The following is a 20,325-nucleotide window of genomic DNA, read 5'->3' as shown; positions in this document are numbered from 1 at the left end:
ATTGGTTCCATACTCCTATGCTAGGCTTGCTAGCTCCAACCCTTGCTTGCCATCCACAGCGTGTGGCTGAAGTCCCGCCGTACCGAGCGAGACTGATGCGCATTTCGATCATTGCCGCGCAAAGCAGCCATTAGGGTTCCAAGTTCGTGCTGACGTCCCCCTCCATTACCCCCCCCCCACCCCGGCACTTGAATATGTTATCTCCCCGCCATAGACTAATCGGCTTCCAAGCATGATTATACGGCAATCATGTGGGGTAATCACTAGTTAATTTGGCGCCAAGCAAAGAACGTCACACCGGGACAAAACAGAAGCAAGATTTTAAACAAGTGGGCGAGCAAGGAGGGATTTTTTTCTCAAACAGCTAAGTTGCTGATGATGTCTGTGAAACTCAACACAGCTGGAGTGCTCCTAAGTAAAGTAATAATCACATTTAGGTCCAGCCTTTTTTGTCACGACACCCCCGCTAGGCTAGAGTTCATCTCGTTGTCTTCCTACTCGTGCGGTACAGCTTATTTATCCTGTTGTTTCTCACTCCACACCCTTGATAGTCTTGGAATTACAGAGCTCATGGTTCCCTTCATATGTACATACACGGAGACGGAGACGGAGACGGAGACGGAGACGAAGCGTGCGCGCGCACGTGCGAGAGAGTCGCCGGAGACGGGGAGAAGAGGATCCGGCGGCTGGTAGCTAGGCGCGGAGGGCGCCGACCTCGCGGAGGCGTGGGACGAGGAGGCCGCTGAGGTGGAGCCCCATGAGGCCCTCCAGGCCGCCCACCGGCGCGCCGCCCACGAAGAGCGCCGGCACGGCCGCGTGGCCGCCGGCCTCCACCGCCGCGCGCTCCTCGGCGGGGCCCTCCAGCTCGATGACGGTGGCGTGCGCGCCGACGGCCGCGAGGAGGCTCTTCATGACGTGCGCCATGTAGCAGCCGCGGCGCGCGAAGATGACCACGGGGCTCTCCCGGACCAGCCGCCCGAACCGCTGCGCCGGCGCCTCCTCCTCCCCGGCCGGGTCTATGGTCAGCCCCCGCCGGATGCCCGCCACCGCCTGCATGCTCGCCCCCCGCCGCCGTGAAAGAAGCGACGCGCCGCGCTGCGTGAGGTAGGTCGCTTGCACCTGAACTAGGGAGAAGCGGACAGAAGGCTCGCCGTGAATGAGTATCGATCGGTGTTGATCCGTAGGAGGTGGAGAGGCGAGCCCGGCGAGGCGTTTATATATAGGGGGGGCGGAGCGCGCACATGGGATGGGGGGTGACGTCGGGCGGGCGGTGACAAGGAGCCGTGGGGCCTGAGGTTGCGTCACGTGGCCGGAGACGGACAGCAAAGCGGCCATTAATTTTCAGCACCACCACCATGTAGAGCACCAAAGTATCCTCCCACCCCTGCCACCGGACGGGTGGTGACGGGCGGAGAGAGACGAATTACGCACTCCATACGCCAGGGAAATGGACGTCCGTTTGATGCTTCCCTTTTCCTCTCGGAGCGGCATTTTTTCTTTTCGGATTCGTTGCGGTTTGGTGAGCGGGATATGCGGGGCGACGCGAGCCACCCGTCGGCAGGGGAGATTCTGCGTGCGCGAGGCTTGGAGGAGATGCGATGCCGGCATCGAAACTCGCCGGGTGCATGGTACCGTCGACTGTCCTCCGCCGATGCGACCGCGGCCTTCAATTCGGCACATGGACGGGTGCAGTGCGGGCCGCAGCAGGTCGTTGGGCTTCGTCAAACGAGCTGCTAGTACGTACAGCACAGTGCGGCTGCCACGTGATGCCGAGCGTGGGACGTGCCCCCATGTTTGCACGACGGGCCGACGCCGACGCGCACGACGACGACGAGGACGACGAGAGTGGGACTGTAGAAGACGAGGGCGCTCGCTGGCTGGCGTCACCAGGCCTACGCAGGCAACAGTGTCACGGCTAAGGCTAATTAATCTCGGCCCAGCTGCCTCTACGTGACCACACGCGCGCCGCGGGTCGGTCTCGTGCTCTCGTGCCGCGGTCTGCTGCTCCGACCCGTCTCTCGGAGGCCGGCCGGGCGAGAGGGTGACCGGTGACGTCCACGCTCACCTCAGCTCGTCGCCGGGCGGGCCCCGGGCGGGACGCGTGGCGCGCCCGGCGTCCGGTGACGTCGCTGTTGCCCCGCCGCTCCGGGCAAGCCTAGTGCGCCGTCCAACGTCAGGTCGATCGAAGCACCGCCACCACCCCATCGCCCGGAGGCGACAGCACGGGCCGGACTCGCCCCGCCGGTCGGTCGCATATCCCTGCCAAGCTGCGACCCGAGATCTTTTTCTGGTTGTGCACGCAGATCGTCGCGCGGTCACATCCACCGCACTGTGCGCCACGCCACGGTCGCTGAGAGCTTTGCACTTCGCCTTCCTGCCTGTGGCTGACTGGCCTGGCCTGGCCGCGCGCGACCAAGTTGAAGCTGAAGTTGAAGTAGTACATAGTATCCCGATCGATCGGTCGATGATGCACGGTGCGTAGGCGTTGCGTCGGCTACAGGGGTTGTGTTGGTGCCAGGCCGGCCGATCCGACTGCTTGATTTGCGCCGTGATGTCAGCTCATACGCACGCACGCTGTCCGTACAGTGATCGATCCACCCCCGATCGGTGGCGAAGGGTGATCGGGAGAAGGCGGGTAACCTTGCCCGTGTAAGAGCATCTAAAGCCGGATCTCTCACATCCGTGTCATACATTCGGATGGGTCATTGGGTCATTGGCCGGTATAAATTTTTAATCCAGACTGGCCTTTCAAACGGTTCTCAAACACCCGGGCTGACCAACACCCCTCATATTCAACCCAAATATGACGTTGATATGGGGCACCCGGACGCGCCCGTCGCGTCGGTTTGACGCCACGTCCATCGCCGCGGTGTGAACGTCGTGTGGCGCCGCTGACGAAGCTATGTACCTAGGGTAGGGTAGGGTCATGGATCTGTCCAAGATACCCTCCCCAAGGACATCTCTAAAGGAACCAGAAGCAATCGAAGTAAAATCATCATTCACTCGACCATGAAGCTATGTTCCACTCGACAGTATAAAAGACACTCGACTATGCGAACAACCACTCGACAATACAAGAAACCACTCGAGTGTAGAAGGCCTAACGTCACTCAGGATGACAACGGTCGGTCATTCACTCTGTAACCTTAAAGATCATTTATATCTCTTTGTTACTAGCGTTACCAGTAACGCCCTGCCTTAATGTACATTGAACCCTTTGTAACGTGGGCTGGCTGGGGTCCTGGCGCACTCTATATAAGACACCCCCTCCTCCGGGACAGGGGTTCGCACCCTTTGTAATTCACACGCATATATCCAGTTGACCGCCTCCGGGCTCCGAGACATATGGCTGTTACTTCTTCCGAGAAGGGACTGAACTCGTAAAACTCGCGTGTGCAACTCCTCCATAGCTAGGATCTTGCCTCTACATTCCTACCCCCTATTCTACTGTCAGGCTTAGAACCACGACAGTTGGCGCCCACCGTGGGGCAGGTGTCTTAGCGACTTGTTGGAGAAGTTGCAATTTTTCTGATGCCCTTCATCATGGTTTCAGGCGGAGGTTTGGCTGAGGGCCGCGAGATCCGTCTCGGCGCGCTCGTGTTTGTCGCCGACGACTCCGCTTGGCTTCAGGAGGCTCCACTCGACGTCGACGCACTCCCCGCCCGCGGGGGCGACGCACTTTCGCACGTGCGTCCGCGGCATCCTCCTGCGGCAGCCGTCGACCCAGTATCAGTCGGCCCCAGCAGCTTTCCCCCTCCCTGCGGTCCGCCGGAGCAAACGTTCCGGTCGGTCGAGGCTTCAGAGGTGGGTGAGGCGTGCGGTGGCTCGCCCGTCGGCCACCCCTCAAGTCGCGACAATCGAGCCCGACGAAACTCTCTACGGCCTGTTCGATCTGTCGACTGGCTCCGTAGAGACTGCATCTGAGTGCGACAACAGCGACCCAACGGCAAAAGTTTTGATGGTCAATGGACCACGCAGTCCTCCTGGCTTCACCCGTGAAGACGGAGGCGGTGGGGACGGCGATCCGTCGCGCGTTCATGAAGAGTACCGCCCCGAACCCCTCTCTTCGCAGCGGAGGGAGGAACTTCGACGCCGGAACATGGATGCATTGCACACTCCTATAGTTGGAGAAACCCCCGAGGCCCAGGCCTTGGAGCAGGCGCGCCTCGCCAACTTGGATGAGCGCACTCGACTGGAGAACCTACAGCGCGCACTCGACGATCGCGCTCGGCAGCATGCTCCCGAATCCAGTCGATGCCAACTTTTTCCGCCTCCGACTCAGGTATACCGAACCCCGATCCAGAATCTCACAGCTGCAGCCCGGATAGCGGAGTCGATCCAACCTTCCCAGTCAGAAGCTCGCCGAGGTCTGATGTAGATCCGAGCTTTGCTCCGTGCGGCGGGAGAGCAGAATACAGCGGTATCTCAGTCGCGGAATAGGATCCATAGCAGATCCGTAGTTGCAGATACAGTTCAGCCGGCTCACAGCCCAAGATCGCCCTCGAGGTGTGAGGGACGTGGAGATCGACAAGATCAGTACAGAAACCGTAAGCAGTATGAACACCGAGTCGATCGCGATGATCGTCGTCGAATGCCCACGCCTCCCCCAGGGAGTGGGTCGTACGTGCCTCGGCAACATGATGACAGGCGCCCTCACAGTGTTGGGCGAAGGATTCCAGTCGACCCCAGGGAGCCAGGCTTTGATGCGAGATCTATTCTCGTTCAGGGCTTGGTCGACAGAAACAGAGCTCACCGAGACGGTCATGACAGAGATCTACCAACCAGCAGCAGAGTGCATGTCTCAGGTCCAGAGTGCTTCAGCAGAGCCATCAGGGCTGCAGTGATTCCCCTCAACTTCAGGTTGGCGACTGGAGTCAGTAAGTTCACTGCTGAGTCCAAGCCTGACACTTGGCTTGAAGACTACCGAGTGGTTGTCTAGATTGGTGACGGGAGTGATGAAGTGGCCATGAAGCACCTTCCTCTGATGTTGGAGGGCTCGGCTAGAGCATGGCTGAATCAGTTAGCACCTAGTAGCATTTATACTTGGGAAGATCTCGCTCGAGTATTTGTTAGAACATTCGAAGGTACTTGCAAACGGCCGGCAGGGTTGACTGAATTGCAGTGTTGCGTTTAGAAACCGAATGAGACTTTGAGGGATTATATACAGAGATGGATCACATTGCACCACACGGTGGAGAATGTGTCTGATCATCAAGCAATTTGTGCCTTTAAAGAAGGTGTCAAGTATCGGGAGTTGAATATGAAGTTCGGTCGGGCAGGAGACATGACTCTGACTCGGATGATGGAAATTGCCACCAAGTATGCCAACGGTGAAGAAGAAGACCGACTCCGGAGTGGCAAACACAAAGCAGTCGCCCATGAAGCCGGAGGAGGAAACTCCGGTCGGAAACAGAAGCGCAAGGCCGAGCCAGCTGCTCCTGGTGAAGCCTTAGCTGTGGTTCAAGGAAAGTTCAAGGGGAAGCCCGAAGTGCCGTGGAACCCCAAGAAAGTAAAAGATTAAGATTGAAATGATGTGCTGGATCTACCGTGCCACATCCACACCAAAAAAGATGAAGAGGGTAATTTCATTTACCCGAAGCACACCACTCAGCAGTGTCGACTCCTAATCCAGCAATTCCGAGAGAAACAGCCCAAGGAAAAGGAGAAGGAAGCAGACAAGGCTGAGGATGATGAAGAGGATGATGATGGTTATCCCCACGTGAATTCCACTCTGATGATTTTTGCTGACGTTGAGAGCAAAAGTCGATTGAAAGTCATCAACAGAGAAGTGAACATGGTCACTCCGGTGACACCCAGTTATTTGAAGTGGTCACAGACTGCCATTACATTCGACCAGTCCGATCATCCAACGCACATAGCCACCCCTGGGAGGCAAGCACTGGTGGTCGACCCGGTGGTCGAAGGCACCCGACTGACAAAGGTCCTGATGGATGGTGGTAGTGGCCTGAACATACTGTATGCAGAGACGTTGAAGGGAATGGGCATTCCGATGTCCAGACTCAGCGAAAGCAATATGAGTTTCCATGGGGTCATTCCAGGCAAGAAGGCCGCATCACTCGGCCAGATTGCTCTCGACGTGGTTTTCGGTGATTCCAATAATTACCGCAAAGAAAAGTTGACATTCGAAGTTGTGGATTTCCAGAGTGCCTATCATGCCATCCTGGACAGACCAGCTTATACATGCTTTATGGCTCGACCATGTTACATGTACCTCAAATTGAAGATGCCTGGTCCCAAAGGAGTGATCACTATCACTGGTAATCGTAAGAAGGAAGAAGAGTGCTTTCAGAAGGGCTCAAAGATCGCCGATGCACAGATGGCTGTAGTAGAATTGCAAGAATATCAGAAAAATGCAGATCCGAGTGATTTGTTGAGAGCCAAGAAGCCCGCCACGGATTTAGCATTCCAGTCGTCTAGCGAAACAAAGTCGATTCACATTCACCCAACAGATCCCAATGCTGCTCCGACTCACATTTCAACAACACTCGACTCCAAATACGAAGAAGCGCTCACCCAGTTCCTCCGTGAGAACTGGGACATCTTTGCATGGAAACCTTCGGACATGCCAGGTGTTCCCAGGGAGCTGGCTGAGCATCGTTTGCGAGTCGACTCAAAAGTGAAGCCAGTCAAAGAGCATCTTCGACGGTCCACCGTACAGAAGAGGAAGGCAATCGGTGAAGAGGTGGCTCGGCTTTTGGCACCTGAGTTTATCCGAGAGATTTACCACTCCGAGTGGTTATCCAATGTTGTCATGGTCCCAAAGAAGGATGACTCACTTCGCATGTGCATCGACTTCAAGCATATCAACCGGGCCTGCCCGAAAGATCACTTTCCTCTCCCTCGCATCGACCAGATAGTCGATTCGACTGCGGGGTGCGAGCGTTTGTCCTTTTTGGACGCTTACTCCGGGTACCACCAGATCCGTCTGTACGGACCCGACGAGATAAAGACAGATTTCATCACCTCGTTTGGGTGCTTCTGTTATGTCACAATGCCATTCGGTTTGAAGAACGCTGGAGCCACATTCATGCGGATGATTCAGAAGTGCCTGCTCACTCAGATCAGTCGGAATGTGGAAGCATACATGGATGACATTGTGGTCAAGTCACGCAAAGGTTCCGACCTACTGGCTGACCTTGCTGAAACCTTTGCCAGCCTCAGAAGGTATGATATCAAGCTTAATCCATCAAAGTGCACATTTGGAGTTCCAGGCGGAAAGTTACTCGGTTTTCTCGTTTTCGAACAAGGGATCGATGCTAACCCAGAGAAAGTGGGTGCTATACTCCGGATGAAACGCCCTGTGCGTGTGCATGATGTCCAGAAGCTTACTGGTTGTTTGGCCTCCCTAAGTCAATTCATTTCTTGCCTCGGTGAAAAGGCACTGCCTCTTTACCGACCGATGAAGAAATCAGACAAGTTCGAGTGGACTCCTGAAGCTGATGCAGCGTTTGCAGAGCTTAAAGCCCTGCTTTCCACCCAGCCGGTGCTTGCTGCTCCAATCAGCAAAGAGCCCTTACTGCTTTACATCGCAGCCACTGGACAAGTCGTCAGTACAGTACTTACGGTCGAGCGGGAAGAAGAGGGTAAAGCCTACAAAGTTCAGCGTCTAGTTTATTATATTTCTGAAGTTCTGACTCCATCAAAGTAGAGATATCCGCACTATCAGAAGCTCATATATGGGATTTACATGACCACGAAGAAGGTTGCACACTATTTCTCTGATCACTCGGTTACAGTCGTCAGCGACGCTCCATTGTCAGAGATTCTGCACAACAGAGATGCAACTGGACGAGTGGCAAAATGGGCGATTGAACTCCTTCCCTTGGATATCAAGTTTGAGGCAAAGAAAACTATCAAGTTCCAAGCAATAGAAGATTTCCTCACCGAGTGGATCGAACAGCAACTGCTGACTCAAGTTCACTCGCAGCACTGGACCATGTTCTTTGATGGATCCAAAATGCTGAATGGTTCTGGTGCTGGGGTAGTACTGGTATCCCCCCGAGGAGACAAGCTCAGATATGTCCTCCAGATTCACTTTGATTCCTCCAACAATGAAGCAGAATATGAAGCACTCCTGTATGGGTTGCGCATGGCCATCTCGCTCGGCGTCCGTCGCCTCATGGTCTACGGCGACTCAGATTTGGTAGTCAATCAAGTGATGAAGGAGTGGGACGTCAGAAGCCCAACCATGATTGGTTACTGCAACGCGGTGAGGAAGTTGGAAAAGAAGTTTGAGGGGTTAGAGCTTCATCACATACCCCGACTGAAAAATCAAGCAGCCGATGACCTGGCAAAGATAGGATCCAAGAGAGAAGCCATTCCCAGCAGTGTGTTTTTGGAACATATCCACACGCCGACAGTTCAGAAAGATCCTTTTACTGAAGAGCCTCCGCAGCCTAAGAGCGCCACAGATCCGACTGAAGTCGAGGTCCCAGCCGTGGTCGACCTAATCATGGAGGTTCTGGTCATTACTCCCGACTGGACAGTGCCGTACATTGCGTACATCATTAGGAAGGAACTCCCATAGGACGAAGAAGAGGCTCGACAGATCGTCCCTCGATTCAAGGCCTTTACTGTGATCAGAGGACAACTGTTCAGGGAAAGCGTGACTGGAGTCGGTCAGAAATGCATAACGCCAGAAGAAGGTCGAATGATCCTCAATGACATCCACTCGGGAACCTGTGGTCACCATGTGTCCTCTCGGGCCATCGTGGCTAAAGCATACCGGGCCAGATTCTATTGGCCACGAGCAAATGAAATGGCGAAAGATATAGTCGACAGATGTGAAGGCTGCCAGTTTTACTCCGACATGTCTCACAAGCCAGCGTCAGCCCTGCAGACCATTCCCCTCGTCTGGCCCTTTGCTGTTTGGGGACTGGATATGGTTGGACCACTGAGAACTGGTAGGAGCAGCTTCACTCATGTTCTCGTTGCAGTCGACAAGTTTACCAAATGGATCGGAGCTAAACCTATCAAGAATCTTGAAGCCAGCACCACTGTCAGTTTATCAGAGAATTGACATTCAGATATGGAGTCCCTCATAGCATCATCACTGACAACGGATCGAACTTCGATTCTGATGAGTTTAGAGCTTTCTGTGCTTCTCAAGGCACACGAGTCGACTATGCTTCAGTCGCTCACCCGCAGTCAAACGGACAAGCAGAAAGAGCCAATGGACTAATTCTCAAAGGATTGAAACCCCGACTGATGCGTGATCTCGAACACGCAACAGGCGCTTGGGTCGATGAAGCTTGGGAAGGCCCCTTCATCGTCACCAAAGTTCTCCACAATGGAGCATACCATCTTTACAGTGTTGAGCATCAGAAGGACGAGCCACGAGCCTGGAACGCGGAGCTGCTCTGCCCCTTTTATACATAAGCACTCGTTCGAATAAAATGTAATAAGAAACACCTTTGTAATTTGTTTACCAAAGACAAGAGCTTTACAGTCCTCTCGTACGATTGTTGTTGTTCTTATTTACCTCTGAAATCCCCCAGTGGGTGGGCTTAGCCGCGAATCCGTTTCGCCTAAGTTCGAAAGAAAATCCTACCGAGTGATGAGCAAGCCTCTCACTCGGGAGGCTTAGTCGCGAATCCGTTTCGCCTAAGCTCGAAAGAAATCCAGTGGTGAGTGGGCTTAGCCGCGAATCCGTTTCGCCTAAGTTCGAAAGAAAATCCTACCGAGTGATGAGCAAGCCTCTCACTCGGGAGGCTTAGTCGCGAATCCGTTTCGCCTAAGCTCGAAAGAGCTAAGTTTGAAAAAATCCTACCGAGTGGAGAGCAATCCTCCCACTCGGGGGCTTAGCTGCAGTTCAGTACTCGCCTAAGTTCCCTCACTCGGAGACTTAGCTGCAGTCCGGTACTCGCCTAAGTTTGAGAAATCCTACGGAGTGGAGAGCAATCCTCCCACTCGGGGGTTTAGCTCCAGTCCAGTACTCGCCTAAGTTTGAAAAAATCCTACCGAGTGGAGAGCAATCCTCCCACTCGGGGGCTTAGCTGCAGTCCAGTACTCGCCTAAGTTCGAAACATATCCCTATCCGCAAGGACGACAAGGTGTAGGTCGACTGCAACCTTCTCCTTCGGAGCTACGGCACAAGTAAAATGTGCGCTCCATCCCTATCCGCAAGGACGACGAGGTGCAGGTCGACTACAACCTTCTCATTCGGAGCTACAGCACAAGTACAATGTGCGCTCCATCCCTATCCGCAAGGACGACGAGGTGCAGGTCGACTGCAACCTTTCACCTCAGAGCTACATCTCAAGCACAAGGATTATTCAGAGCAAAGAACAAAGTCCACTTGAAGGCAAACCGCTAGCATATTCAGAAATAAACCAAATTCGGATAAATCCTAAAGTTCCAAGCAGCAAATCAAAAGTATTCGAGCATCAAGCCCGAAGGAGTTTAATGGTTACAGTAACCACTCGGCATTCCGAGGCAAATTTAAGGCAAGTTTAAATCTCTAAGTTTGTTCACTCAGCAGGAGGAGGGCTGGCAGGCTCGACGAATTCGTCCAAGTCGATCCCGTCCGCGATCCGGGTGGCAGCAGTGATGAAAGTCTCCATGAAGGACTGGAAGTCATGCCTTTTGGTGTTAGCGACCTTGATCGCCGCCAGCTTGTCTTCACGAGCTTCCTTGCAGTGGACTCGCACCAAGGACAGCGCCATGTCAGCACCACACCGGGCGGAGGACTTCTTCCATTCTTGCACTCGGTCAGGGATCTCATTGACTCGAGCCATCAGGGATTCCAGATCATTTTGAAGCGTCCCCCTTGGCCAGAGCAATGGGTCGACACGTGAGACTGCCTCCTTCAGACGCGCGAGATAGCTTGTGACACTGGCAACACGAGACTCCAGTCGGAGCACATTCATTGCAGTTTCGTCGCAAACTGGAGAAGCGATAGGGTCCAGACCCGTCTCGACCTTTCCAGTTTCTTCATCAAAGTCTTGGCAGAATTCTGCAGTCAAAAATTAGTGAGTCGACCGAATAGGATTCATTCGCAAACGTCAACACAGTCGGTTTAAAGGGAGTACCTTCCAGCATGAGATAGAGCTTCTTGGCAAGAGTCCTCAGATAAGCTTCCGTGTCATTCCTCTTGCGAACCGCAGACTCCAACTTTTCATTCAGGGCAAGTTTGTCCTTCTTCAGATGAGTCACTTCACGGTTAGATTCATTGAGGCAAGACTTCAGCTTGTTCACCTCCCCTTACTCCAGTCGGAGCACATTCATTGCAGTTTCGTCGCAAACTGGAGAAGCGATAGGGTCCAGACCCGTCTCGACCTTTCCAGTTTCTTCATCAAAGTCTTGGCAGAATTCTGCAGTCAAAAATTAGTGAGTCGACCGAATAGGATTCATTCGCAAACGTCAACACAGTCGGTTTAAAGGGAGTACCTTCCAGCATGAGATAGAGCTTCTTGGCAAGAGTCCTCAGATAAGCTTCCGTGTCATTCCTCTTGCGAACCGCAGACTCCAACTTTTCATTCAGGGCAAGTTTGTCCTTCTTCAGATGAGTCACTTCACGGTTAGATTCATTGAGGCAAGACTTCAGCTTGTTCACCTCCCCTTCCAGCGCTCCGACTGAAGCCACCTTCTAGTATGCGAGGGCAGTTTTATCTTGGGCCTCCTTCTGCACAGCGGCTAGGTCCGAGTCCTTCTTCTCCAGAGCCAACTTCATTTTCTCTGCAAAAGAAGCAATCGGATGAAACAAGAGATCGAAGAAATATGTCAGAAGATAGTCGACAGGCAGTTACCTTCCATACCAGCAGCTTCATCTTGAGCTTTCTTCAGGTTCTGCTGGGCCAGCTCCAAGTCGAGGTTGAGTTGCCTCTGCTTCTCTTCAAGTTCAGCAAACATGGAAATGAGAGTGCAAGATTTCTACAGAAAGCAAAAGATCAAAAATTATTTACTTCCGAGTGAATAAGACTTAAAGAGTTCGCTTAGACCCCGGCCGACTGCCAGCAATCGATCGCGGTCTCGGGGACTACACCCAGTGGGTGCACTTGCGTGCCCCCACTAGTTCAAATCCCATTCGACCGGTCCGCTGAGTCGAGTGGAAGAACAGAAAAGAAAAAGAACTCAGAGCCCAGTCGACTACCAGCAGTTGACTGCGGTCTCGGGGACTACACCCAGTGGGTGCACTTAGCGTGCCCCCACTGGTTCAGATCCTACTCGCCCAGATCGAGTCAAGTGGAAGAACAGAAAATAAAAAGAACTCAGACCCCAGTCGACTGCGGTCTCGGGGACTACACCCAGTGGGTGCACTTAGCGTGCCCCCACTCGTTCAGATCCTACTCGCCCAGACCGAGTTGAGTGGAAGAACAGAAAAGAAAAAGAACTCAGACCCCAGTCGACTGCCAGCAGTCGACTGCGGTCTCGAGGACTGCACCCAGTGGGTGCACTTAGCGTGCCCCCACTGGTTCAGATCCTACTCGCCCAGACTGAGTGGAAGAACGAAAATACCAACGACAACAAAACATCCAGTGGGTGTACAGATTCGACGCAAACAACATGAGATTGTATGGAAGAAAATGTTTCAGATAGCATATCCTGACAGAACAAGGTCAGCCAAAAAGTCTACTTACCTGGACATTGGCCCGGAGAGCAGCGCTGGCGTCATAAGTAGCCTGGCTATTTTCATCACCGTCTTCATCCGCTCCATCATCACGTTAGCCTGGCGGATGGCTTCCACAGCCGCTTCCGACTGGTTGTTCAGAACGGGGTAGCTGGTGGAAAAGAGAGCAGACGACCCAGGTGTGGCAGTTTGCAGCTCCGTGGCGTGGAGTTGGACGACTGAAGGAATCACCGGTGCAGTCGAAGGTGCGGGGTGCTCACTCGACAAGGGTGCAGCGAAGGTTATAGAGGCCCTGCCCGCGTCTTCAGATTAACGGACGGGTGGTGTTGTTGTTGGCCCTTGCTGAGACATCTTGCCAGCTGTTACCTTTTTGCTCTTCCTGGGCTTAAGAGCCACATCTTCATCGTCATCTGGAAGATCGATGACGTTGGGTGGAGCTGCAAGACAGATCAGTCGACCCCAAGTGAACCACTAGAATGCAATCGACCAAGTAATCAAGAACAAGATCATAAGAGTTTCTACCTGGGTTGGAGGTAACCGCGTCTTCCATCTCCTCGTCTCGGTACTGGAGGGAAGAGGTTCCCGATGTAGCAGCACTGCAAGTGTCCGTACTCAGTCGGTTACATTCTGTTGCTCTAGTCGACGAAAAGAACAAGTCAGATGATTACCCGGAGATGGTAGGGACGGTCACTTTGATCCTAGGCAAAGCCTTGGGCAGTTTGGAGGAGGTGGCCTTCGATGCTTTTGGAGCTGGAGGCGGCATAACCTTGGGCTGCTTCGGGGCCTTCTCAATCGGCGCTGGGGAAGACGTCCGGGGGCGCTTCGAAGACTGCCCAGTCGGCGCGGTCTCCAGGTCCGGGATGCTCGCCGGGTCGTGTGCGTGCTTGGATATCCTCTCTCTGCGAGGAGGCGAGTCGGCTTCTTCGTCATCGCTCGAGTCGTCGCTCTCCTCGTCCTCCTCTGCATTCGAGTGCCACTCGCCGCTCTCGCCCCCGCTCGCTCCCTCCTCGACGTCTTGCTCCTGCACTCCGTTGGGCATCGAGTACATGTCAATGAGAGCCTGAAAGAACAACGAGCAAAAGGAGTACAGTCGACCATCAACAAGGTTTCACACAATGAATCAGAAAGATACTTGGTAAAACAGAATCATACCTGCTCCGGCTGGCGCGAGTTGTCGAATGGAATCACCCTCCTAGACCCCCGGGGGTTGTCTTTGTTGCCGGTGATTCCCATCAGCCACTTCTCCAAGATGTCTTCATTGACGTCCTCCGGGTGGATCCGAGTGGAGTCCTCGAGTCCAGAGTACATCCACATCGGATGATCACGGGCCTGAAGTGGTTGGATGCGTCGACCGAGAAAGACCTCCAACAGGTCCATCCAAGTCACCCCGTCGCGGACGAGTTGGACGACCTGCTCGACCAGCACCTTGACCTGCGCCTTCTCTTCGGGAAGCACCTTCAAGGAGGAGGGTTTCTCCACTCGAGTCAGGGAAAAGGGAGGAAGTCCAGTCGACTGACCCGGGGTCGGCTGATCCTTGCAGTAAAACCAAGTCGACTGCCAGCCACGGACCGAGTCGGGAAGGATCATCGCCGGGAAGGTGCTCTTGTACCTCATTTGGATCCCCACGCCCCCGCACATCTGGATCACGTGCGTCCTCTCATCACTCGGATTGGCCTTTTTGACCATCTGGGAGCGGGAGGTGAAGATATGTTTGAAGAGGCCCCAGTGCGGTCGACAGCCCAAGAAATTTTCACAAATTGACACAAAAGTAGCCAGATAGACTATGGTGTTTGGAGTGAAGTGGTGGAGCTGAGCCCCAAAGAAGTTCAAAAAGCCCCGAAAGAAAGTATGGGGAGGCAGAGAAAATCCACGATCGACGTGGGTGGCGAGGAGAACGCACTCACCCTCCCTTGGCTGCGGCTCGGTCTCGTTCCCTGAGAGCCACGCCGTTTTGTGGGGGATCAGTCCCCCCTCCACCAGGTCGTCGAGGTCGTCCTGGCTGATCGTCGAGCGGATCCAGTCGCCCTGGATCCAGCCCGGCGGCAGGCCGGATCTCGACGAGGATCCGCCCCGGCTGGTCCGCTTGCCCTTCGCCTTCGTGGTTGCCTTCTTCACGCGCTCCAGCGCCACCGTCTTCTCTTTTCCCATGGCGGCGGATCGAGTTCGAACGAGGGTTCAGCGACGAGAGCAGAAGCGAGCGTGGTGGAGAGGTCGGAGGAAGAAGAAAAGAGAATGGGAGCGCATGGTGCAGAGACCCGGTCCGGTGCCTTTTATAAGGTCATGCCTCAAGTGACTGACTGGTAGGCCCAGACGATCTAAACAAATCCCGCAATAGTCGCGCCCACAGTACGTGGCAAAAAAGGTGGCGCGGGGATAGAGGAGACCTTCCTAATCCGTCCCGATTACCACGGCCTCGCCCGTCTGGCGCGCTTCCCGAAATTCGAATCCCGCGAAATCCGCGGAGAGCAGAGCAACTGGTCAGACTGAAAACACCCTCCACATTATCATTCGGAATTCTACCGTGAAAGTTCACTCGACAAAAACTAAGAATGGACCAAGGCGACTGAAAAAGAAGTTGATGTTGTCTCCTCAGTTCATTGTTCCAGAGCAAGTTATACTCATAGCACAAAGAATGAGTCAGAAGTGTTCCCAACTCCTTCCCCACGCAAACCCCGATCCATTCGGGGGCTAATGACGAAGCTATGTACCTAGGGTAGGGTCATGGATCTGTCCAAGATACCCTTCCCAAGGACATCTCTAAAGGAACCAGAAGCAGTCGAAGTAAAATCATCATCCACTCGACCGTGAAGCTATGTTCCACTCGACAGTATAGAAGACACTCGACTATGCGAACAACCACTCGACGATATAAGAAACCACTCGGAGTGTAGAAGGCCTAACGTCACTCAGGATGACAACGGGCGGTCATTCACTCTGTAACCTTAAAGATCATTTATATCTCTTTATTACTAGTGTTACCAGTAACGCCCTGCCTTAATGTACATTGAACCCTTTGTAATGTGGGCTGGCTGGGGTCCTGGCGCACTCTATATAAGACACCCCCTCCTCCGGGACAGGGGTTCGCACCCTTTGTAATTCACACGCATATATCCAGTCGACCGCCTCCGGGCTCCGAGACGTAGGGCTGTTACTTCTTCCGAGAAGGGCCTGAACTCGTAAAACTCACGTGTACAACTCCTCCATAGCTAGGATCTTGCCTCTACATTCCTACCCCCTATTCTACTGTCAGGCTTAGAACCACGACAGCCGCTCCGGCTCGCCGCCCAAGACCAAATCTGGCTATTTAAGCCGGCCGGCGTCCTGCAACCCTAACTCATCCCCTTCCATCCTCTTCGCGCCGCCAGTCCTAGCCCATCCACCTCCTCCCTCTCCCGCTCCGGCGCCCTGCCCATGCTCAGACGCTTTGCCCATGCTTCGGCACTCCACCATGGTCCGGAGCAAGATCACCTACTACGCCATGCTGACGTCGGAGTTGAGGGAGTCCTAGACTAAGGGGTCCTCGGGCGTCTGGCATGTTAGCCATGGGCCGGATTGATGGGCTGTGAAGATATGAAGACCGAAGATGGCACCTGTGTCCGGATGGGACTCTTCTTGGCGTGGAAGGCAAGCTTGACGACCGGATATGTAGATTCCTTTCTTTGTAACCGACCTTGTGTAACCCTAGATCCTCCCGGTGTCTATATAAACCGGAGGACTTAGTCCGGATAGAGAAGATTCATCATCATAGCCATACAAGCTAGACCTCTAGGGTTTAGCCATCGATCTCGAGGTAGATCAACTCTTGTAATACTCATATTCATCAATATCAATCAAGCAGGACGTAGGGTATTACCTCTATAGAGAGGGCCCGAATCTGGGTAAACATCGTGTCCCTTGTCTCCTGTTACCATCGACCTTAGACGCACAGTTCGGGACCCCCTACCCGAGATCCGTCGGATTTGACACCGACATTGATGCTTTCATTAAGAGTTCCTATGTGCTGTCGCTAAAAGGTTTGATGGCCCCTTCAATCGTCAATAATGATGCCGTCCAAGGAGAAACTTTTCTCCCCAGACATATCTTCGTGTTCGGTCGCTTCGCATTGCGGGCCAATTTGCTTGGCCATCTAGAGCACATCGAAAGCTACGCCCCTGGCCATCAGGTCAGATTTGGGATCTTGAACTACGTTGTGGACGTCTGTGGAGACTTGGTCTTCGCCGGATTCGAGACCGTGGCTGCAGCCCCTGGTCACCCCGATGATCATGACCTAAATCTGTTATCAGGTCGCATCCAGGAAATCACTCCTATAACCGCTCTGGCCTTAGAGCCGGAGCAGACTGCGCCATCCGAGAATGGAAGAATCAACCCCACTACGAAGGCCACAGATTCGACGGCGTTGGATTCGCACATAGACTTAACCTCTCACGACGTTTTTGTCAACGGAACTTCGGACTCGTCTCCGGCCGTAAGTTCCGAATCACGTGAGCCCGCGGACGCCGAACTTGATCGTTTATTGATCTTCAAGTTCAGTGCCGGAGACATCTTCCAGCACTCGCCTTTGGGCGATGTGCTGAACTCGTTAAAGCATCTGTCCTTGGCAGAGGACTCACAGCCGAACTATATCCGGTTCGAACTAGGGGCTGACGGTAGAGAATTTTGCTTTCCACCCGCCACCCACTTCATCACCACGGTCGAGGATTTGACCGAAACACTTGATTACGACTCTGAAGACATTGACGGTATGAACGACGATGCTGGAGAAGAGGCCCAGAACCCACCATTCACCGGATGTTGGACGGCCACTTCCTCGTATGATGTATACATGGTGGATGCACCAGAGGAAAACAGCGGCAATGACAAGGAAGATCTGGCCGAGGATAAACCTTCCGAAATACAATCCAAGCGTCGGTGTCAGCGGCGCCGCTCTAAATCACGCCATAGTAAAGACAGCAACACCGGCACAGGAGAAGATAATACTCCAGAAGGTGTCGAAGACAACGAAGACCCCGTTGAAACAGCTAATGAACAAGATGAACGGGAAGATGGGTAGGCTAGCCTTGGCAAGCAGGCCACGCACGAAGACTTAGAGGATGGAAGTTATCTTCCGCTCTCCGAGGACGAGGTGAGCCTCGGCACCGACGATTTCATCATGCCTGAGGAACCTCTAGAGCAGGAGCGCTTCAAACGCCAGCTAATCGCCACGACAAGGAGCCTGAAAAAAAGCAGTAGCAGCTTCAAGCTGACCAAGATCTACTCAATGATAAATGGACAGATGTCCTAGCAGCCGAAGAGTATGGCCTCAAGCGCCCAACCAAAAGCTACCCAAAGCGCAAATTGCTACCTCAGTTTGACGAGGAGGCGCCGAACTACATACCTCCATCATACAATGCGGCTGACCAACCACCACATGGTCGAGACAAAACAGCAACTCACGCCGAACATCAGCCAGCCCCGCCTCAGCGCACACGCAGAGGTAAATTAGCCCATGGTCATACATATGACCTCCGGCGAAACCAGAACAATAAAGGAGGACATACTAGATAAATCTACGGATCGTGAGGGCATGCCTCGACATGCGATGACGGCCACCTGTTCAGACATGACAAACTTAGTCATGCGCGGGCCGAAAACCGCAGACGGACTCCATCAGAGCTACGTCGCGATACGGCCTGATATAGAGGCGTCGCACACCCTCATTGCTTCACTGATGATGTCCTGGATCATGAATTCCCAGAAGGGTTCAAACCCATGAATATATAATCATACGATGGAAGCACAGACCCCGCAGTGTGGATCGAAGACTTCATTCTCCATATTCATATGGCCCGCGGCGATGACCTCCATGCCATCAAATACCTCCCTTTAAAACTCAAAGGGCCATCTCGGCACTGGCTCAACAGTCTGCCTGCAAATTCTATTGGCAGCTGGGAGGACTTGGAAGAGGCCTTCCTCGATAACTTCCAAGGTACATATGTTCGACCTCCGGACACTGATGACTTAAGCCATATAGTTCAACAGCCCGGAGAGTCCGCCAGGAAATTATGGACTAGGTTATTAACTAAAAAGAACCAAATCGTCGATTGTCCGGATGCCGAAGCCCTAGCAGCCTTCAAACACAGCATTCGCGACGAATGGCTTGCTTGCCACCTCAGCTAAGAAAAGGCAAAATCCACGGCATCCCTCACGACACTCATGACCCGCTTTTATGCGGGCGAGGACAGTTGGTTGGCCCGTAGCAAAAACAATGCAAGCGACGCCGGCACCCCTGAAGCTAAAACTAGCAAAGACAGGTCTCAACGCAACAAATACAAGCGCCAAAACAACAGTGATAACACCGAGGACACGACAGTCAATGCCGAATTCAGGGGCTCTAAGTCCGGTCAGCGGAAGAAGTTGTTCCAAAAGAACAATTCAGGTCCATCCAGCTTGGACCGCATACTTGATCGTCCGTGCTAGATTCATGGCACCCCAGACAAGCCACCCAATCATACAAATAGAGATTGCTGGGTTTTTAAACAGGCTGGCAAATTGAACATTGAGAACAGGGAAAAGGGATCGCAAAGCAAGGACGATGCCGAAGAGCCCCAGCAACCGAACACAGGGGGAGAGAAGAAGTTTCCCCCTCAGGTTAAAACGGTGAATATGATATACGCTACCCACATCCCCAAGAGGGATCGCAAGCGTGCGCTTAGGGACGTCTACGCGATAGAGCCAGTCGCCCCAAAATTAACCCATGGTCGTCATGCCCGATCACCTTTGATCGTCGGGATCATCCGACCAGTATCCGTCACGGCAGCTCAGCCGCACTGGTCCTAGATCCAATAATTTATGGTTCCACCTGACTCGCATCCTTATGGACACAGGTAGCAGCCTTAATCTGCTCTATCAGGATACAGCGTGAAAAATGGGCATTAACCCATCTCGGATCAAGACCACCAGGACTACCTGCAAAGGAGTCATACCAGGTGTAGAGGCCCGCTGTAGGGGCTCAATCACACTTGAGGTTGTCTTCGGATCTCCGGACAACTTCCAAAGCGAGGAGTTAATCTTCGACATCGTCCCCTTTCGCAGCAGCTATCACGCACTGCTCGGATGAACTGCGTTCGCTCGATTCAACGCAGTACCACACTATGCTTATCTCAAGCTCAAGATCCCCGGTCCACGCGGCGTCATAACAGTCAACGGAAATACGGAACGCTCCCTCCGTACAGAAGAGCACACAGCTACCTTAGCAGCAGAAGTACAGAGCGGCCTTCTCAAGCAGAACCTTAACTCGGCCGCCGAGCCCACGGACACCGTTAAGAGGGTCCGAACTACTCTGCAGCAGGAGAGCTCGGCTCGTCAGGAGCTCGACTAGCAATCAGGCCTCCGTCGCAGTTCTGATCAAGTGGTGGCATTCGTGCCGCGCGTACATAACTACGCACTAAAAATTCCATGGGTATCGACGGAGGCACAACTAGCTTGTGGTCCGTAGTACGGCTTAACCGACGTCGGATACACATATACTTTCACTTTTACTTGTTTCCTTTTCAGGTCTCAATCCCACAGGCACCATCTGTTGGCCTGGTCATCGGTCCCCTTGAACGATAAACACACCAAGACGGCGGGAAACGCAGACATATGGGGCACTTTTTAGGTGATTCCGTTAACGATAACTTTCCTGTTTTTCAGGACCCACATGCAGCTCTCCCTTGGTTTCGACGTCAAATAGCCTGTTGCTTATCGCACTACCTGTA

At 53.5% G+C, this 20,325-nt stretch overlaps 1 protein-coding gene across 1 annotated transcript; it reads right to left on the bottom strand.

The window, feature by feature from the left end:
* Positions 1-305: 305 nt before the first annotated feature.
* LOC125542896 (monothiol glutaredoxin-S2-like) lies at positions 306-1,198 on the bottom strand. The gene has a single exon (XM_048706122.1). The coding sequence runs from the start codon at positions 1,054-1,056 to the stop codon at positions 694-696; it is 363 nt and encodes a 120-aa protein (XP_048562079.1). The 5' UTR covers positions 1,057-1,198; the 3' UTR covers positions 306-693.
* Between the last annotated feature and the right edge of the window lie 19,127 nt (positions 1,199-20,325).

The sequence above is a fragment of the Triticum urartu genome, chromosome 3 (assembly GCF_003073215.2).
Source record: "Triticum urartu cultivar G1812 chromosome 3, Tu2.1, whole genome shotgun sequence".
Classification (NCBI taxonomy): Eukaryota; Viridiplantae; Streptophyta; class Magnoliopsida; order Poales; family Poaceae; genus Triticum; species Triticum urartu.
This window is presented reverse-complemented; position numbering and strand designations above follow the sequence as displayed.

Bases quoted from the DNA above. Each gene is read 5' to 3' on its own strand.
- LOC125542896 (XM_048706122.1), bottom strand. From the start codon at position 1,056: ATGCAGGCGGTGGCGGGCATCCGGCGGGGGCTGACCATAGACCCGGCC.